The sequence below is a fragment of the Macaca thibetana genome, chromosome 10 (assembly GCF_024542745.1).
Source record: "Macaca thibetana thibetana isolate TM-01 chromosome 10, ASM2454274v1, whole genome shotgun sequence".
Taxonomy (NCBI): Eukaryota; Metazoa; Chordata; class Mammalia; order Primates; family Cercopithecidae; genus Macaca; species Macaca thibetana.
The window spans coordinates 30,793,433-30,811,593 of NC_065587.1; the positions used below are offsets into that span (position 1 = coordinate 30,793,433).

General features: G+C 47.3%; 3 protein-coding genes across 3 annotated transcripts in view; 2 read left to right on the forward strand and 1 right to left on the reverse strand.

Moving 5' to 3' along the window:
- Positions 1–18,161, forward strand: part of SNAP29 (synaptosome associated protein 29) — a 212,599-nt gene that overhangs the window by 106,059 nt on the left and 88,379 nt on the right. The gene's annotated exons all lie outside the window — the stretch shown is intronic.
- The window catches only part of PI4KA (phosphatidylinositol 4-kinase alpha), a 145,612-nt gene that overhangs the window by 70,455 nt on the left and 56,996 nt on the right, over positions 1–18,161 (reverse strand). Inside the window, exons 18-19 of the mRNA XM_050746023.1 lie at positions 17,291–17,459; positions 14,317–14,367 (exon numbers count right to left, since the gene is read on the reverse strand). Of these exons, the coding sequence (XP_050601980.1) occupies positions 14,317–14,367; positions 17,291–17,459 (220 nt within the window). The remainder of the gene's footprint in view (positions 1–14,316; positions 14,368–17,290; positions 17,460–18,161) is intronic.
- SERPIND1 (serpin family D member 1) lies at positions 261–9,010 on the forward strand. The gene is made up of 4 exons (XM_050746180.1): positions 261–1,149; positions 5,244–5,517; positions 7,312–7,456; positions 8,169–9,010. Exons 1-4 carry the CDS (start codon positions 261–263, stop codon positions 8,358–8,360), a joined length of 1,500 nt encoding a protein of 499 aa, XP_050602137.1. The 3' UTR covers positions 8,361–9,010.

The following is an 18,161-nucleotide window of genomic DNA, read 5'->3' on the forward strand; positions in this document are numbered from 1 at the left end:
TAAGGGATTTTCATCAAGGGGCCCATGGATCCTTCAGTGAGGTTTATGAGTCCCACATCAAAGGTTGGGTATCTGTTTATCTACATCAGATTCTCTTAAAAGTCCATGATCCTAAAACAGTTAAGAACTAACGCTGTGAGGGCCTCCTCCTGGGTCAAAGCCACAGGGAACCTGCCATGTGGATGCTGCAGTGGCGTGTGGATCAGCCAGGCCGCCTTTCACTGTGTTTTGTTTTCCCTCCCAGCTTTAGCTCTGCCAAAATGAAACACTCGTTCCACCCACTTCTCATTTTCCTCATCATAACATCTGTGTGGGGTGGCAGCAAAGGCCCGCTGGATCAGCTTGAGAAAGGAGGGGAAACTGCTCAGTCTGCAGATCCCCAGTGGGAGCAGTTAAATAACAAAAACCTGAGCATGCCTCTTCTCCCTGTCGACTTCCACAAGGAAAACACCGTCACCAACGACTGGATTCCAGAGGGGGAGGAGGACGATGACTATCTGGACCTGGAGAAGATACTCAGTGAAGACGACGACTACATCGACATCATCGACAGTCTGTCAGTTTCCCCGACAGACTCTGATGCAAGTGCTGGGAACATCCTCCAGCTTTTTCACGGCAAGAGCCGGATCCAGCGCCTTAACATCCTCAACGCCAAGTTCGCTTTCAACCTCTACCGAGTGCTGAAAGACCAGGTCAACACTTTTGATAACATCTTCATAGCACCTGTTGGCATTTCTACTGCGATGGGTATGATTTCCTTAGGTCTGAAGGGAGAGACCCATGAACAAGTGCACTCAATTTTGCATTTTAAAGACTTTGTTAATGCCAGCAGCAAGTATGAAATCACGACCATTCATAATCTCTTCCGTAAGCTGACTCATCGCCTCTTCAGGAGGAATTTTGGGTACACACTGCGGTCAGTCAATGACCTTTATATACAGAAGCAGTTTCCAATCCTGCCTGACTTCAAAACTAAAGTAAGAGAGTATTACTTTGCTGAGGCCCAGGTAGCTGACTTCTCAGACCCTGAATTCATATCAAAAACCAACAACCACATCATGAAGCTCACCAAGGGCCTCATAAAAGATGCTCTGGAGAATATAGACCCTGCTACCCAGATGATGATTCTCAACTGCATCTACTTCAAAGGTAAGAAGCACCTTTACAGTTCTCAGAGCAAACCCACAACTTACTCTTTTTGTATGTGGGTAGATTGAATGCCCACATACGGTAGCTATAATTTATCCAGGAAAACAAAACACAAGATTGACTCTGGAACAGGGACAGGGAAGGCCGAGCTGAAGTTGACAGTAGCATCTGACACTTACTGAGCCCTAACTCTGTGCTTTAACAGAGACTTGTGAGGTCACCACTGTTATTAGCATCCCCATTTTACGGAGGAAGCCACCAAAGCATGAAGTAAAAGGATGGGCCGGGCACGGTGGCTCACGCCTGTAATCCCAGCACTTTGGGAGGCCAAGGTGGGCAGATCACTTGAGGTCAGGAGTTCGAGATCAGCCTGACCAACATGGTGAAACCCCCTCTCCACTAAAAATACAAAAATTACCCGGGCATGGTGGTGGGTACCTGTATTCCCAGATACTTGGGAGGCTGACGCAGAAGAATCACTTGAACCTGGAAGGCAGAGATTGCAGTGAGCCGAGACTGTGGACTGTGCCATTGCCTAGACGAGAGAGAGAGAGAGACTCCATCTCAAAAAAAAAAAAAAAAAAAAAAGGGAAGTAAAACGATGATCCAAGGGCATCCAGTTATTAAGGGGCAGAGCCAAAGCTGAACCCAGGTAGGCCATCACTAGCAATCTGCTAAATTGGAAGAAATAATACCAAAACTGTTTTAGCATATGGCCAGCCTAGATTTGAGTTTTCTCTTTTCCTTTCCCAATCATCAATAAGCACAAATACAGACAAAAGGCTAAAGAAATGCACCTGTGAACTATTCAGCTTGAACAGCTGACATTGACATCTACAAGTGCTTTTCAGGATACTTTTGAACTACTGGGCAGGTGGGATGGAGAAATAAATTACTATTTCCCCAGCAACTGTTCTGGGCTGAGCACAAGGGCATTTTTTTTTTTTTTTTTTTGAGATGGAGTCTCGCTCTGTCGCATGGGCTGGAGTGCAGTGGTGCGATCTCCGCTCACTGCAAAGTCTGGGGCCTCCAGGGTTCATGCCCTTCTCCTGCCTCAGCCTCCCGAGTAGCTGGGACTACAGGCCTCTGCCACCACGCCCAGCTAATTTTTGTACTTTTAGTAGAGACAGGGTTTCACAATGTCAGCCAGCATGGTCTTGATCTCCTGACCTCGTGATCCACCTGCCACAGCCTCCCAAAGCGCTGGGATTATAGGTGTGAGCCACTGCGCCCGGCCTCACAAGGGCACTTTTTAAGGAGGTCACCCCACACCCACAGGACCTCTGGAATCCTAGGAATAAATGAGCATGGATTTCTGAAATCCAAACCTCTCTTTTCAAATACCTTCACCTGGACCAGACCAGAGGCAACCTCTACTATCTAAGCTGAGAGTGCAGAAGGGGAGACACGAGGAATGGTTTGGCTTCAGGACTAATTGCGGTGACACACAACCACCTCTCTTTGCCACCAAGGACTACCAGGTACCCGCAAAGGGCAGTCCCTGAAGACTTGGAGGCCAGTGCTTTCTGCTAGTTAGCCCCTGTGGTTTTATAGCAGCCCAGGCGAAGGAAGGAGACCCCGCCCGGCTCCTGTTCTGTTCACGGAAAGGGGGCCAGAGCCCCTCCTGATCTGTCAACACACCTGCTCTGTGCTTTGGTTGAGGTCCCTGCAGCTCTACAAGGCAGGCATTCTGCTGGATAGACCAAGCAGGGCCACTCTAACACCCAGGTTTCCGCCCCAAGGCAAGGCACAATGCTGGCCTCCTGTGGGTGGAATCAAAGGCTGAGTTTTAACAGGCTTGTGGCAGACACACACACAGAGACCACATGTATACGATGAACACACATATCCTTTTCATTACTGGTTATTAGTATAAGTTTTGGAATTGAGCAAACAAGAGCCTAAGCCCTGGTTTCACCACTTCTCGTTTGTGTGACCTCAGACAAGTCATTCAACATCTCTATGACTCAGTTTCCTTATCTTTATCAGAGAGATAACACCTACTCTGACAGGGCCAAGGGAAGAACCATAAGAGATGGTGATGCAACAGAGTGGCACATGGCAAGAGCTCAGTGAATTTGAGGGAATGAAACTGCAGATCACAATACTAGTACAATATGATAAACATATATGATATTGTTAGTGACATTTATTTTACTTCTACTAGCAAATAACCAATGTTTAGGACTGACTTTAGAACAAGCTGGCAGAAGCCTTTTTGGTAGCATCAAAGTCCTCCATCCTACTGGTCTGTTGGCTCCCCCAAGTACACCAAAGAGCCTCCGCATTAGCCCTGGCTGAGGGTTCAGGGACAGGCAGAGAAGTACAGCAGCGAACCATCTCTGCCTGTATGGAGGTAGAGAAATGACCAGGCATGGTCAGTTGACAATCTCCTAAACACAGTAACCCGTGTCACACCACAGTGTAAACACACATGCAAGCGCTTCTGCTTCCTTTCCCCATCATATGAGAATAGTCACTCAATGCCGGGAATCACAAGGGATCAAATGCTAGGATTACCCAATCATTCAAGGATGCTTCTCAAAAGGGAAGAGTGTCTAGAACTGTAATTTTAATTTCAGTTAATTTCATATGAAATCATCTCCATTACTAATTTTGTTCTAATTTTGAATGTGGTAATCACTTTGTAAAGCACAATAAACAGAGGTACGCTCTCAGGAGGAAGTCAGAAGGAAAGAATCCCAGGAGACGTGGGACAGCTCCATCCAAACTGGAAAGGGCCGTGATTCCCAACAGGGCAACTGTGTCCCCAAGGTCTGAAGACACTTGTGGTTGTCACAACCTGGGGGGTTGGGGTAAGCATTACTGGTATCTAGAAGGGGGAGGCTGGGGATGTTGCTAAACACCCTACCATGCACAGGGCAGCCTGCATCACCACCAACTATTATCTGGCCCAAACGTCAAAAATGTTGAGGTTGAGAAACCCTGGGTGAGGCAGACTCAGGGAGAAGGGAATTGAGCTTCACTCACAAGCAGGCAGGAGCTGTCTGGTACTTCAGCCTCCAAGACACCTCCTGCTCATCTCATCCTGGCTGCTCTAGCCACCAGCTAGAAACCTTGAACAAGTTACTTCACTTCTTTGTGCCTGTTTCCTCATATGTAAAATGGGGATAACAAATAAAAAAAGCACACAACTTGCATGTCGCTAGGAGCAGAAATGAGATAATACAAGAAAGGTGCTGAGAAGAATGCCCGGCACATGGCCAGTTCTCAACTACTAGTCACCCATCACTATTAGTTACTCACATCTTAGAACTAAAATAGACATGGGCTTATACCTGGATACACAGCACTGTCCCCATATCTACAGTGGTGATCCTAAGGGCAACACATGGCATCACCCAATGTCTTGTTAGTCACTACAGAATCACAGTGTGAGGGATGAAGGCCATCAAGACAGAGCTGAGGCTGGCAGGGTGGCTCACGCCTATAATCCCAGTGCTTTGGGAGGCTGAAGCAGGAGGATTGCTTGAGGCCAAGGGTTTGAGACCAGCCTAGGTAACATAGCAAAACCCCATCTACAAAAAAAAAAAAAAAAAAAGACAGAGAAAATAGCCAGGCATGGCACATGCTTGTAGTACAAGCTACTGGGGAGGGAGGATACCTTGAGCCTAGGAGTGTGAGGCTGCAGTGAGCTATGACGGCATCACTGCACTCCAGCCTGCATGACACAGCGAGACCTGGTCCCAAAAACAAAATAATAATAATAACAACAACAACAACAATAATAATAATAAAAGCTGACAAGAACCCAAAGTTACTCATTTGACAGATCTGACAGATGAAGAAATGGAAGCGCAGCAAGTTAGGTGTCTTACCGTGGTCAAACAATTAGTTCATATCAGACCCATTATAATCCAGAAACCATTCAGTCCAGGTAACCTCTTACTAACTTCTCTTGTTAGAAGTGCAAATTTCAGCCCAAACCAGACCTCAGGAATCAAGAGCCTGTGGGGTCGGCTCTATGGGCTATCTGAACGAGGCCTCCTGGGGAATCAGATTCACTCTCAAGGGTGAGCCGATTTTCCCTAAAGGAATCTTCTCATAACAGCCTCTTCCTGTGGCCTCTACAGGATCCTGGGTGAATAAATTCCCAGTGGAAATGACACACAACCACAACTTCCGGCTGAATGAGCGAGAGGTGGTCAAGGTTTCCATGATGCAGACCAAGGGAAACTTCCTCGCAGCAAATGACCGGGAGCTGGACTGCGACGTCCTCCAGCTGGAATACGTGGGGGGCATCAGCATGCTAATTGTGGTCCCACACAAGTTGTCTGGGATGAAGACCCTCGAAGCACAACTGACACCCCAGGTGGTGGAGAGATGGCAAAAAAGCATGACAAACAGGTACTTCATGCTGTGTGTTTGTTCTTTTGATCTCCCAGATGCTGGGGGTGTCTCGGAATACTGGAAAATTGATCATTTTTTTAAAAAGGGAGAATTATGTACAAGTACCCAAGAATTTCCATGCAGGGCCACTCTATTAATTCAGCTCCAATTTGTTGCTTGAGATGAGAGATGATTAGAGAGCATTCATAAAGGACATATCTGCCCTCCAGGGGCCAGTTTCAGGAGTTAGGGGCAGGTGACTTAGAGATAGCTTGGAAACAATCCCAGCTCTGCTATGTACTTGCTTTGTGGCTTTGAGTCCCAGTTTCATCATTCCTAAAATGGGGATAATTCCATTACTTCCCGGGGTTGCTGTGAGAAAATAACAGAATCAGCAATGCTGAGCACCCCTCCCAGTACTTGGAACCTAGGAGGCACTCAAAAAAGAGTGGCTCAACTCTTCCCTGCCCAGGAAATTCCAAGGTCCTCTTAGTGTACTGAGGATACATCATTTATGATTTCCTCTATTATTATTCATTACTCTGTAGTTAAAACTGCAGGTGTTAAGTACTTATTGAGATTATTATGAGGTCATGGCAGAAAGAATGGAGAGGTCTTATTTCTGTTTTACTGGATACTGGCTAGGGCCATATGAAGAAGTGATTCTGGTTTGAGCCTCCTTATAGGACAAGAATACAAACATATGCAACCAAACTGAGAAAAGTGGGCTCTTAGAGGAAGGTATTTGCCTGGGCAGCCAGTCATCATGCTCTATGAATTTTTCCTTAACAACGTCCCTTCTGTAGCTGCCTCCCTCCATTCCTCCCTGCAGCCAGCAGCTCTTGAGAAAGGGACTGCATTTTTTTTTTTTTTGAGACAGGGTCTTGTTCTGTCACCCAGGCTAGAGTACAGTGGCATCATCATGGCTCATGCAGCCTCAACCTCCTGAACTTAAGTGATCCTCTCACCTCAGCCTCCTGGATAGTTAAATAGTTAAGACTACAGGCGTGCACCTTCATGCCCAGCTAATTAATTTTTTTTTTTTTTTTTGTAGAGATGAGGTCTCGCTGTGTTGCCCAGGCTGGTCTTGAACTCCTGGCCTCAAGCAGTCCTCCTGCCTTGGCCTTCCAAAGTGCTGGGATTAACAGGCGTGAGCCGCCGTGCCTGGCCTCATTTGACTTAATTGAGATCCTACTTGGTGCCAGGTATGAGCTAGGTACAAGAGTGAAGAAGATCAAGCCTTCCTGCCCATCCAGCTGGGATTGCAGCTTAAATCTCTTTATCCCCTGCAAAGTGCCAGACTGACTCCACAGGCACTACTGGTGCTATCCACCCCCTTAGGGACTGAGTAAGTTGAGGCAAAGACTGAGAATGCTCAGCATTGTCTAGTATACACGGGAAAGGTTCTTTTTAAAAGTACACTACCAGATATTCGACTCCTTAATTAACAAACAAACAAACAAAAAAACCAAATGCCTAAAATTGGGGAACCAAACCAGAGAATTATTTTAGATGCCTTTTTAAACCACAAACCAGGAAAAGTTCTGCTGCTAACCTTGAAGATAAGAAACAAACCACACAGTCTCAAGGAAATAACTATGCAACAGAAAACAAGTCTCAGTTTTAAGTAGTGGAATTACAATGGAATACGTTTCCTAAAATCCTCAACTGACAGTCCCGGAATATAAATTTTAATAAGTGCTATATCAATTCTGTGATAAATGTAACCCGTGGCCCTTTAAAGGGAAAATCATGATTCTTTTGTAACTTGTGGTTCAATAAAATTGGGCCCCCCTTTCCTTTTCTGTCTAGAACTCGAGAAGTGCTTCTGCCGAAATTCAAGCTGGAGAAGAACTACAATCTAGTGGAGTCCCTGAAGTCGATGGGGATCACGACGCTGTTTGACAAAAATGGCAACATGGCAGGCATCTCAGACCAAAGGATCGCCATCGACCTGGTAACCACTCCCTTGTCCAACCACCTGCCCCGTCCCGAGGGTCTGCCTCAGCACAGCCCCACCTCCACTTGCCCTTCCTACCCACTCCCCAATCTGATGTCCCAGCTTGGGGTGCTGATTCTGCTCTTCGGCCTGGCTGGGGTACACAGAAGCCTGGTTTCGTGGATGCCGGCTGGAAAGCACGGCACCTGGCAGACACTTGGTGGGCAGGGAGGTCCCAAGAGCAGCCGTGGGGTGAGCCCCACTCCTGCTGACACCAGAGACAGGGAAGACATGTGCTCCAGTCTGGAAAATAGCTACCCCCAGCCAAATCATGAAACAGCCATTAAACACCACACTACACACATACTTAAACCAATCAGGCGCTCAGTCCAAACAGTGCAGCAGACCCAGTTCCCTGTCCCGGGGAAGTACGCAGCAGTGTGGGGAGCTGGAGCTGGGGTGGCTGTCCTGCACCAGCCCCTACGACCCTCAGACCACAGGCACTGCCAAGAGGGAACATGACCCTAGAGTTACACCACCCGGCCTCTAAGTGCAATGGCTGCCCTTGACAGGTGGTGACAGATATTTTCAAGGGTGACTCTGACCAGCTGTGATTTCCACCTTACATGTTGTCTTTGGATTCTTTCCCTGAATGATACTAGATTGTGCTGGGCACTCTAGCCCTCTGTGTGCTGATCTCTAGAATCTGATAACTTTCCTTTCTAAACAGTTCAAGCACCAAGGCACGATCACAGTGAACGAGGAAGGGACCCAAGCCACCGCTGTGACCACGGTGGGGTTCATGCCGCTGTCCACCCAAGTCCGCTTCACTGTCGATCGCCCCTTTCTTTTCCTCATCTATGAGCACCGCACCAGCTGTCTGCTCTTCATGGGAAGAGTGGCCAACCCCAGCAGGTCCTAGAAGTGGAGGTCTGGGTGTCTGAAGTGTCTTGGGGGCACCCTCATTTTGTTTCCATTCCAACAATGAGAACAGAGATGTTCTGGCATCACTTTTGTAGTTTACGCTACTAATCTGAATTCGAGGCCCATATGAGAGGAGCTTAGAAACGACCAAGAAGAGAGGCTTGTTGGAATCAATTCTGCACAATAGCCCATGCTATAAGCTCACAGAAGTCACTGTAACTGTGGTGTGTCTGCTGTTACCTAGAGGGTCTCACCTCCCCCCTTCAGCAAACCTGAGCAGTGCGTCCTAAGCACCTCCTGCTCCAGTGACCCCATCCTTGCACACCTGGCTGTGTCACTCAAGCCTTTCTCCAACAAGCCCCTCATCTGAACATCAAGCACAGAAATGAGTGGTGTGACTAATTCCTTACCTCTCCCAAGGAGGGTATACAACTAGCACCATTCTTGATGTCCAGGGAAGAAGCCACCTCAAGACATACGAGGGGTGCCCTGGGCTAATGTTAGGGCTTAATTTTCTCAAAGCCTGACCTTTCAAATCCATGCTGAATGCCATCAGTCCCTCCTGCTGTTGCCTCCCTGTGACCTGGAGGACAGTGTGTGCCATGTCTCCCATACTAGAGATAAATAAATGTAGCCACATTTACTGTGCATCTGTTACAATTCTCTATTTTTTGAAGCTCAAATATCAAAAGCCAAATCCAAATTCCTGGACAACCTCAGGAATGATAAAAGCTGACAGGAAGTCACTTGAGCACCACCATGTGCCACAGCAGGGCATGTTCTCAGGACAGGACAGGACAGGTGTGTGCTGGGTCCTGGGGAGGCCTGTGTGGTACCCCAGAACTGCGGGGTGCTAAGCAGCACACAAGCCCCAGGGCTCCCACAGTCTCTGCCAGGCTGCTGCAGCTTTCGTCCCTCACACCTGGTCCTGCAGTGGGTCTGGTTTGACAGAGCAGGTGTCACCTGAGGAATATGTTTCTGGATTCTTCAATCCCTGGGTAAGACAAGTGAAATCCACAGAGGCTGCTCAGCATGCAAGAGTGCCAGTGCTCTTTTGGTGAGGGGACGACTGACGGTCACAGGTGCTGCATGTGCAGGTGTCTTAACAGTAACCCCCACAGCCTGGCAGATGAGGAAGACAAGGGTTGGAAGAGTTCTGAAACCTGTCCAAGATGCCGAAGTAGTGGGGCTGGGTTCGAGTGCAGGTTGGCTGGACTCCAGGGACCACACAAGGAGTCGTGTTGCAGGCTTCTGATCCCATGAGACCAACACCAGTAAGAAGAGCCGCAAAAGGGAGTAGGGATGGAAGAACATCACTGCCCTGTGTAGGCGTGCCTGTGGGTTATCTCGTAGAGTCTCCTTACCCTCAATCCCTAGGGGGCTGGCACTGTTACCCCTCCTTTTCACAGCAGAAGCAGCAATTTCAGCTCACAGAAGGGAAGGCATCTGCCTGAGGCCTGAATCCACACCCAGGCAGGGGGAGCCCTGTTTTCCCCTGCTCCCTTCCTGACTTCCCACACCAGGCTCTGCCTCCTTACTCTGCTGAGAGCTGACAGTGCAGGGGCTAGGTGAATTGCCCCAAGCCATCCTCTCGGTCTCCTGGTGAGCCCTGATGCTGCGGATGGCCCACTCCTTCAATTCATTCTCCAATCTGCTTCACCACTCTTCTTTTCTGGTGCTTGTCCTATATTTCTCATCTTGCTGCAGCTTCCTTTTGGCTCCTCTCATTTCTAAGAGTAATGATCTCAAAAAACCCTTTTAGTCCTTTGCCATGTCCGTCCCATACCCAGAAAGGCAGTGGTCACTTCTGCTCACCCAGCATCATCTCTATAGCCAGTGTGGAGTCCTCCACACTCTTGAGCATCCAGAAGCCCCCGTCTCAATATATTTTGTTCACGTACACCCACTCAGAATCTCTCAGATCCCCTCTTACAGAAATTAGCCCATCTGTTACTCAAAGCAGGAGAGTATTCAGAGCATAGGCTCTAAGCCAGGCTGCCTGGTTGGAATCCTGGCTCTGATATCTAGTAGCTATGAAACTCTAGTAGCAGGTTCTGTGCCTCAGTATCCTCATCTGTAAAATGGGGAGACCAGCAGCACTTACCTTGAGGGACTGCTGTGAGGATTAATCAAATTAATGTCTGGAAAGCATTTATTTATTTATTCTTTTTTTTTTTTTTTTTTGAGACAGAGTCTCGCTCTGTTGCCCAGGCTGGAGTGCAATGGCACAATCCTGGCTCACTGCAACCTCCGCCTCCTGGGTTCAAGCAATTCTCCTGCCTGAGCCTCCTGAGTAGCTGGGACTACAGGCATGCGCCACCACGCCTGGCTAATTTTTATATTTTTAGCAGAGATGGGGTTTCACCATGTTGGACAGGCTGGTCTCGAACTCCTGACCTCAGGTGATCTGCCCACCTCGGCCTCCCAAAGTGTTGGGATTACATGTGTGAGCCACCATGCCTGGCCTGGAAAGCATTTAGATCACTGTTTGGTGTTTAGCAAGAACTAGGAAAGGGTATAACGTTACTCTCAATCTAAGAGAGTACGTAAGCCAGGCCTTCCTAACTGGGGAGCCTTGGGTAGATTGTTTCCATTTAACTTCCTGAAGTTACGTGTAAAGTCTTGAGAATAATACAGATTTCCACGGAGAGTGCACAGTTTTCAAAAAGGTTCTCTGTGACCTAAAACATGTTAATCCACACACACCTGGTTTTGCAGGCACTGAGAAAATAAGTAACCCTTCCAAGGCCACAAAAGTGACCAGTGACACAAGTAAACTTGCTCTCAGCAAAATACATGAATGTTTTTCCAGAAGGAGGTGCATCTTATTAAATCACTATTATATGACTGTGGAACAACTAGGTCTCTAAGCATTAGATACCATTCAAAACATTTAACAAGCTAAATAACAACTGAAGTAATTTAATTAATGACATCTCTGAAGAAATATTATTCACAAAGTTGCAGTGCAAAGATCACCAAACCTAGCCAGGAAGGAGCCTCAGAGATTGTACGACCCAGCCTCCTAGCAACTCCCTCAAAGTCACTGAGAAAAGCTGCATTGGGGCCGAAACCCAGGCTTCCTGCCCCAAATCCACTGGTACTTCCATTCAACAGAGTAATCTGAGATACTGTGCCATCAAAGGTCCAAAATAGAGTATATCTTTCTTTTAAAAAGTAAAATAAGTAGGCCAGGCATGGTGGCTCACACCTGTAATCCCAGCCCTTTGGGAGGCTGAGGCGGGTGGATCACTGGAAACCAGGAGTTTGAGACCAGCCTGGTGAACATGGCAAAAACCGATTTCTACTAAAAATACAAAAATTAGCCGTGCATAGTGGCGCACACCTGTAATTCCAGCTGCGTGGAAGGCTGAGGTAGGATAATCGCTTGAACCCAGGAGATGGAGGCTGCAGTGAGCCAAGATCGTGCCACTGCACTCCAGCCTGGGTGACAGAGTGAGATAGTGTCTCGCAAAACACAAACAAACAAAAAACAAAAACACACAAACAACAACAACAAAAACCACCTCCGGAAATTAGTTTATTCCAGAAGGTTCAAAGGGTAACCATAAAGTAAATGCAAGAACCCATGATCTCTGTGCTCTTTATTGAGCAATAAAATCAAATATTTGTTTCCTCCCCCATAATATAACCATTAACTTTCACTAAAAATACACTTATTCTACTCATGTAAAAGGTCACATCAGGGGAGTATTTAAGTGAGCATGTGCTAAGCTACCACAGACAACAGTTCTGCCTGTACCACCCACCCCAGCAGCCTGGAGAGGCACAGGCTCACATACAGTCTCACATGCAGGACCAGGAGTCCAACTTGGAACCCTGTGACCCTCAAATTCACGTAATTTCAACCAACCTCACCACTCACTGCTTCCCAAAAGTGCAAAGTGCCCGACAGATTTCCACTATGCATATATTAAGCTCTAAATGACAACTGCTCAACATATTTGAAAGCTCACAAGAATACAGGTCATCAAACTCTGATGGTCAAAGATCCTGGAACTCACTGATTTTAGTGTTGCCCCAAGCATCCTCCCTGTCTGCCTAAAACTTGCTCTCCTGCAGAGCCTGCTGCCAAGGAGTGCCTTGGGCTTCATGTCCCTTACTTTTTCTTCCAGGTCAGATAAAAGGCCCACATACAACAGCACTTTAAACACACAAGCATACACTAGTCAACATTAACTATACAGTGGGAAAATTTCTGTTTTGAAAAATCAACCAATGGGGCCAGGCATGGTGGTTCACACCTGTAATCCCAGCACTATGGGAGGCTGAAGTGGGCAGATCACTTGAGCTCAGAAGTTTGAGACCAGCCTGGGTGACATGGAAAACCCCATCTCTACAAAAAAATAGAAAAAGTAGCTGAGAATGGTGATGTGCACCCGTAGTCCCAGCTACCTGGAAGGCTGAGGTGGGAAGATTGCTTGAGCTCCAGAGGTCTAGGCTGCAGTGAGCTGCTATTGTGCCACTGCACTCCAATCTAGATGCCAGAGTGAGACCCTGTCTCAAAAAAAAAAAAAAAAAAATCAACCAATGGGGGCGTCCACGAAAAATACCATGGCAGGCCAGGCGCGGCAGCTCACACCTGTAATCCCAGTACTTTGGGAGGCCAAGGCAGGTGGATCACTAGAGGCCAGGAGTTTGAGATCAGCCTGGCCAACACGGTGAAACCCCGTCTCTACTAAAAATACAAAAATTAGCCATGCGTGGTGGGGCGTGCCTGTAGTCCCAGCTACTCGGGAGACTAAGGCATGACAATTGCTTGAACCCGGGAAGTGGAGATTGCAGTTAGCCGAGGTCGCACCACTGCATTCCAGCCTGGGTGACAGAGTGAGAATCTGTCTCAAAAATAAAAAATAAAATACAATATAATAAAAAATAAAAACAAATAAATAGCACGTGACATATAACATTTTACTACTAAAGATAAATAATGGCAGACCAGTCAGTTACTATTTTTCATCTACCTCGGCCAGCCAAAACTGGACACCCTAGAAGTCCCCAGGCTGGGAATAATGATGAACACTCAGATGGTGTGAGCAGGGGAACCACTTCACTGAGACCAGGAGAAGTGCCTCTCTGTGCCTGCAATGCCACCTGTCTACCTGACCTCCACGTCCCTAGGCTGCCCTAGCAGTTCTGCCACCAGGCCCAACCCTCTGGTGTACAAGTTGAAGGGGACACATGTAAGTGCTCAAGACTTGAACTACTAGGGGGTGAGGAGGGGGGAAGGCACTGTAAGGCAGACACAAGGGATGGCCTAGAAGGTCGATTAAATGGAAGGGAGAGAATATGGAATGAAAATAAATACTGGAACATAGGTGTTGGGCTTAGGACTTGCAGCTAGCAGTGACGAAGAAAGGGAAAAACAACTTCTACAAGTCATCTGGGAAGAAGCAGACCTAGGCTGGGACAGGACAGGACGGAAACAGGCTCTCCAACATGATGGTGCCGCACAGGAGGCAGGGACTGTGCCCGCCATGCCAACAACGCCCCCTGGAGGAGACTGGGGCCACAGCTCCGAGGCCTGACCACCAACAAGAGGCTTCCAGGCCTGCACTTGCAGGAAGGATCCAAGGAAGGGATGGAAGCAGGGAGCTGGCCCACCATCAGTCACGAGGGCATGAGACACAGGATGAAAGTGGAGTCAGATTTAGGACCTAGGAGCCACACAGAAGGGAACCAAAGCAAGTGACCTTGTCAATTGGTTGAGGGGGTTCGGGCAGGGCATGGAGAAAGGGAGTGAAGAGTGTCTCACGGTGGACACACCTACGGGGCTGTCATGGAAGAGCTGGTGATGGCTGAAGCAGTCACATCTAGAGGCACAGGGGCCTCAACACTGCACCTTTCTAAGGAATTTACTATGCGTCACCAGGCAAGACTCAAAGCATGCACACAGTATCTGCAGTTTCATCATTCAGTTAATGAATACTCACCACAGCTATTACAGGAATGAGTACTCCCAAGTTCCCTGCGCTGCTAGAAGCCTAGAAAAGAACAGAATTGTTGTCATTAAAGAGTATGTGTTTCTTTTATTTAAAAAAAAAAAACACACAAGATACAACATAGTGTTATGTAAACCTGGAATGTCTTAATCTAAGAGAAATGATGAGAGGTATGCAGAGAGAGGCATAGAGATGCTCATCCAGCATAATTTTAACAGCAAAAAATGAAAACAAATGTGAAAAAATAAACCATGGTTACATAAATGATTACATAAATCATGGCACTTCTGCATAATTAGATATGACACAGTCATTTAAAATACAACTTTCTGAAAAGCATTTAGTCACCATGGAAAGAGCCCACAGCACATGTCAAATGAAAAAAAAGGCAAGATTTAAAACTGTGCTATGATTCAATCCCAATTATGTAATAAATACATATGCATAAAAAAGCTAGGAAGAAATCTGTCAAAGTGTTAGTAATGATTATGTCATCTCAGTCAAGGAATAAGTGCTTTTTACTTTACTATTTATAGGTTTCTGTATCTTTTCTAAAATAAACATATATTCTTTCCAAGCTAGGGAAATTTTGGGGGGTTACTTAACAATAAAAGACTCCCTGGCTAGACACACAAATGTAGCTAATCTTCAGTACACAGTGATTAGTAAAAATTCTGGAAGCACTGGCCTAAGCCGACGTGATTTATGCTCTTAACCTATAATAACGACAGCAGCTGAAGACCCTGAGCATCCACTGCAGCCAGGCACGTGCTGAGTGCTTCACATGCGCTGAGTGCTTCACATGCACTAACTTCTGGGAAGATTCATGGGAGGTCTCAGTAGCTTGCCAAAGCCACACAGCACTGCAGTGGTGGGGACAGAATGCCAAGCTGTAAATATATACACCTACTATGTACCCACAAAAATTTTTTTGAAAATTTACAAAGAATGCCAAGCTGGTTTCCCTGGGCTGGGGGCCACAAGGGTGGCCTTGCCTGGTCCCCTCTGGGAAACCGATAGCCTAAGGGCTGCGTGATGATGGAGAACAACCCACAGATCTTAGTTTAATTTATAATTACAGCTTCTTGTCCTCCACAAGGTGAGGCACTGAGGTCCAATTTCCAGGGGAGAGCAGGCTCCTGAAACACCCCTCAGACAGGTTACAGCCTCTGCTTTCTCAGGTGCGCAGCACCACCTTGTATCATCAGCACCCTCCTCTTATCCTGATGCCTAAGGTCCCGCTAGACATGCGGGACACGTTTCTTTCCTGTGCACTGAGGTGGTCCGAGCTGTGTACCCCGCTGGGAGACTTGGGAAGTTATTCAGCCACATCACTGTCGGAGGGCCCGGCATAGCAAGGCCGAATTAGGGACAAGTCTTAGGATCCCTGCTTGCACCAGCCACTCCCTCTTGACTGAGACTTTCACAGGGGGACTCCTCCATGCAGCTGTCATCTCAGATGTCACTCTTCAGAGAGGCCTTCTCAACAAGCCCAATCCAAAGTGCCCCTCACTACACTGCCCTGTTTCACTCTCCCACTAAGCCCCACAGTCAGAGAGGACCCTGTCTGTCTCGTTCACTTCTGTAACACCCTCATCTAGAGCAAGGGCTGGTAAACTATGGCCCATGGACCAAATCCAACCCAACGCCTGTTCTTGCAAATACAATTTTATAGGAGCACAGTCACACCTGTTCGTTCACAAACAGGTAACCATAGAAGAGTTGAGTTGAGCAGTTACAACAGAGGCTGTATGGCCTGCAAAGCGTAAAGTATTTATACTCTGGCCCTTTACAGAAAAAGTGGGCTGACCTCTGACCTAGGACAGTAGCTGGCAGAGAGTAGGTAAACAACAGCTGTCTGGGGGAAGGGGAAGGAAGGAAGGGAAGGGAGAGGAAATGACAAAACAGGGTGGAAGCAGAGATATGGTTGTGGGATATAATGGAGTTTTTCTTTAAATAATCTGATCAATCTTTTATTTTTTAATTTATAGTACCCCACACTTTTTCTTCTTTTTCTTTTTGCCTTTATTAAATGCCTAAATATGCCTCAGTACCAAGCGTTATCAATACCAACTCACATTCCTTTCCTTATAAAAAAAAAAACCAGCTTTCTAGCTCATTACAAACACCCCCCTTCCTTTTCTCTCCACTTTTTTTTACATACCCACTCTATTTTAAAAAATCAAATGTTTAGCCAACCAAAATTAGTTTCAACTATACGACCCAACCCCAGTCAATAAAAAAATACAAAAACAAAACTTGCATCAAAAATAAAAATTCTCATGCTCTTTATTCAAATATGCTTTCCTAACAACTAGCCAAAAAGACACCCTCTACACAAAAATAACATTGCTTTACTAAACATCTTTTGTTCAAATATTCAATTTCCTTAACATTTTAAGCATTATTCCTAACATGGTAGAGCCACTGGTGCCCACGTGACATGCTACTGGGGAGTTACAGAAGAAGAGGCCTCACCTGCCTCGGCCCCACCACAAATGTATTTGGGCATTCAAGACAGGACATTTGTTTGTCTCAGTGGACCTGTCTTCCTTGGGTGGCCTGAGATTAGGTGAACTCTGGCCCTTCTCATGTTACCGCTGTGTTCTGATGATGGGCCCTTAAAGTCCTCCTAGGCCCAGCTACCACCCCGGGCTTCATGAAGAAGGCAAGGAGAGAGAGAGGGGCCCATGGGGAGCTGAGGCTAGACTGTTGTCATGTCTGGGATGGGGAAAGCAGCTACCATGAGCTGGATATAACTCAGTGAGAAAGCTGCCCTCTCCTCCATCCCTGCCAGCATCCTTGAGAAAGAACCCCACCCCTTCTTACTTGCATTCTACCAGGCACATTTAAATCACTCAACAAAGTAAGTGCCATATTCCAACCAAGATGGTGCCTGGAGACTAAGCCTTGGCCAGCAGGGATGGGACACTGATGGGGAAGGCACAGCCATCCTCCTTCCTACCTTCAGGGCAGGGCCCTTCTCGCTTGCCCTCTCGCTGGCTCGCTTCCCCTCCAGCCCCAGCTGCACAAACAATTCCAGCAGGTTCATGAGCAGCTCATCCACCAGGTGCTCGTCTTGGATGTTGGCCGCAATGTTGGCCAGGGCATTAATCACTGCCAGGGAGCAATGCCTGAAAAAGAAAGAGTAAAATAACAGCCACTGCCATGCCCTCAACCATCCCCAAGGGACAGCACTGCAGGGGTGAGGAGAGCTGAGCGGGCCAGGCCCAGCCTGCCTTAGCACACTCCTCCCAGTGTCTGTAAACCAAAGGAATCTCAAATGGAGAAGGACACATCATCTTTGTGAAAAACAGCCCGTAAAAGAAACTCAACTGCTGCAGAAATGACTGTAACCCTTTCTCCTGAGATGTAGTAAGGACCTCCAGGAGACTAAGTTCCAGGCATCTGCAACACTGGGGACCTGTGAGGGTCTCAGGACACTTCCCTCAGGGCTGAAAACGAAAGGGCCCATGCCCAGGCATTCCAGGTTGGATCTTGCTTTCCCCCCACAAATCACCAAGAGCCTTAATGCATCATTTACCACCCACAGAACTTTCACTTCATGACCAGCTTCTCCCTAACGCTGCCTCCACCTTGGAGCTGATGTCAGCATTTTTTCACATCGAATGCTCAGGAAGTGTTCCAGGGTCCTGCCTCAGGATCCTGGCTGGCCCCATGTAAACGCCGGATGTGAAGCTGACATTGCCCCTTTGGCCAAAAACCTGAACCATGGAAGCCAACCAGGCTTCTGTGGCCCTGGAGACTGCCAGACTCTGTCACGTCCAAGCGGCACGACCTTGGGTAAGTCTCTTAAGTCTTTGAGCCTCAATTTC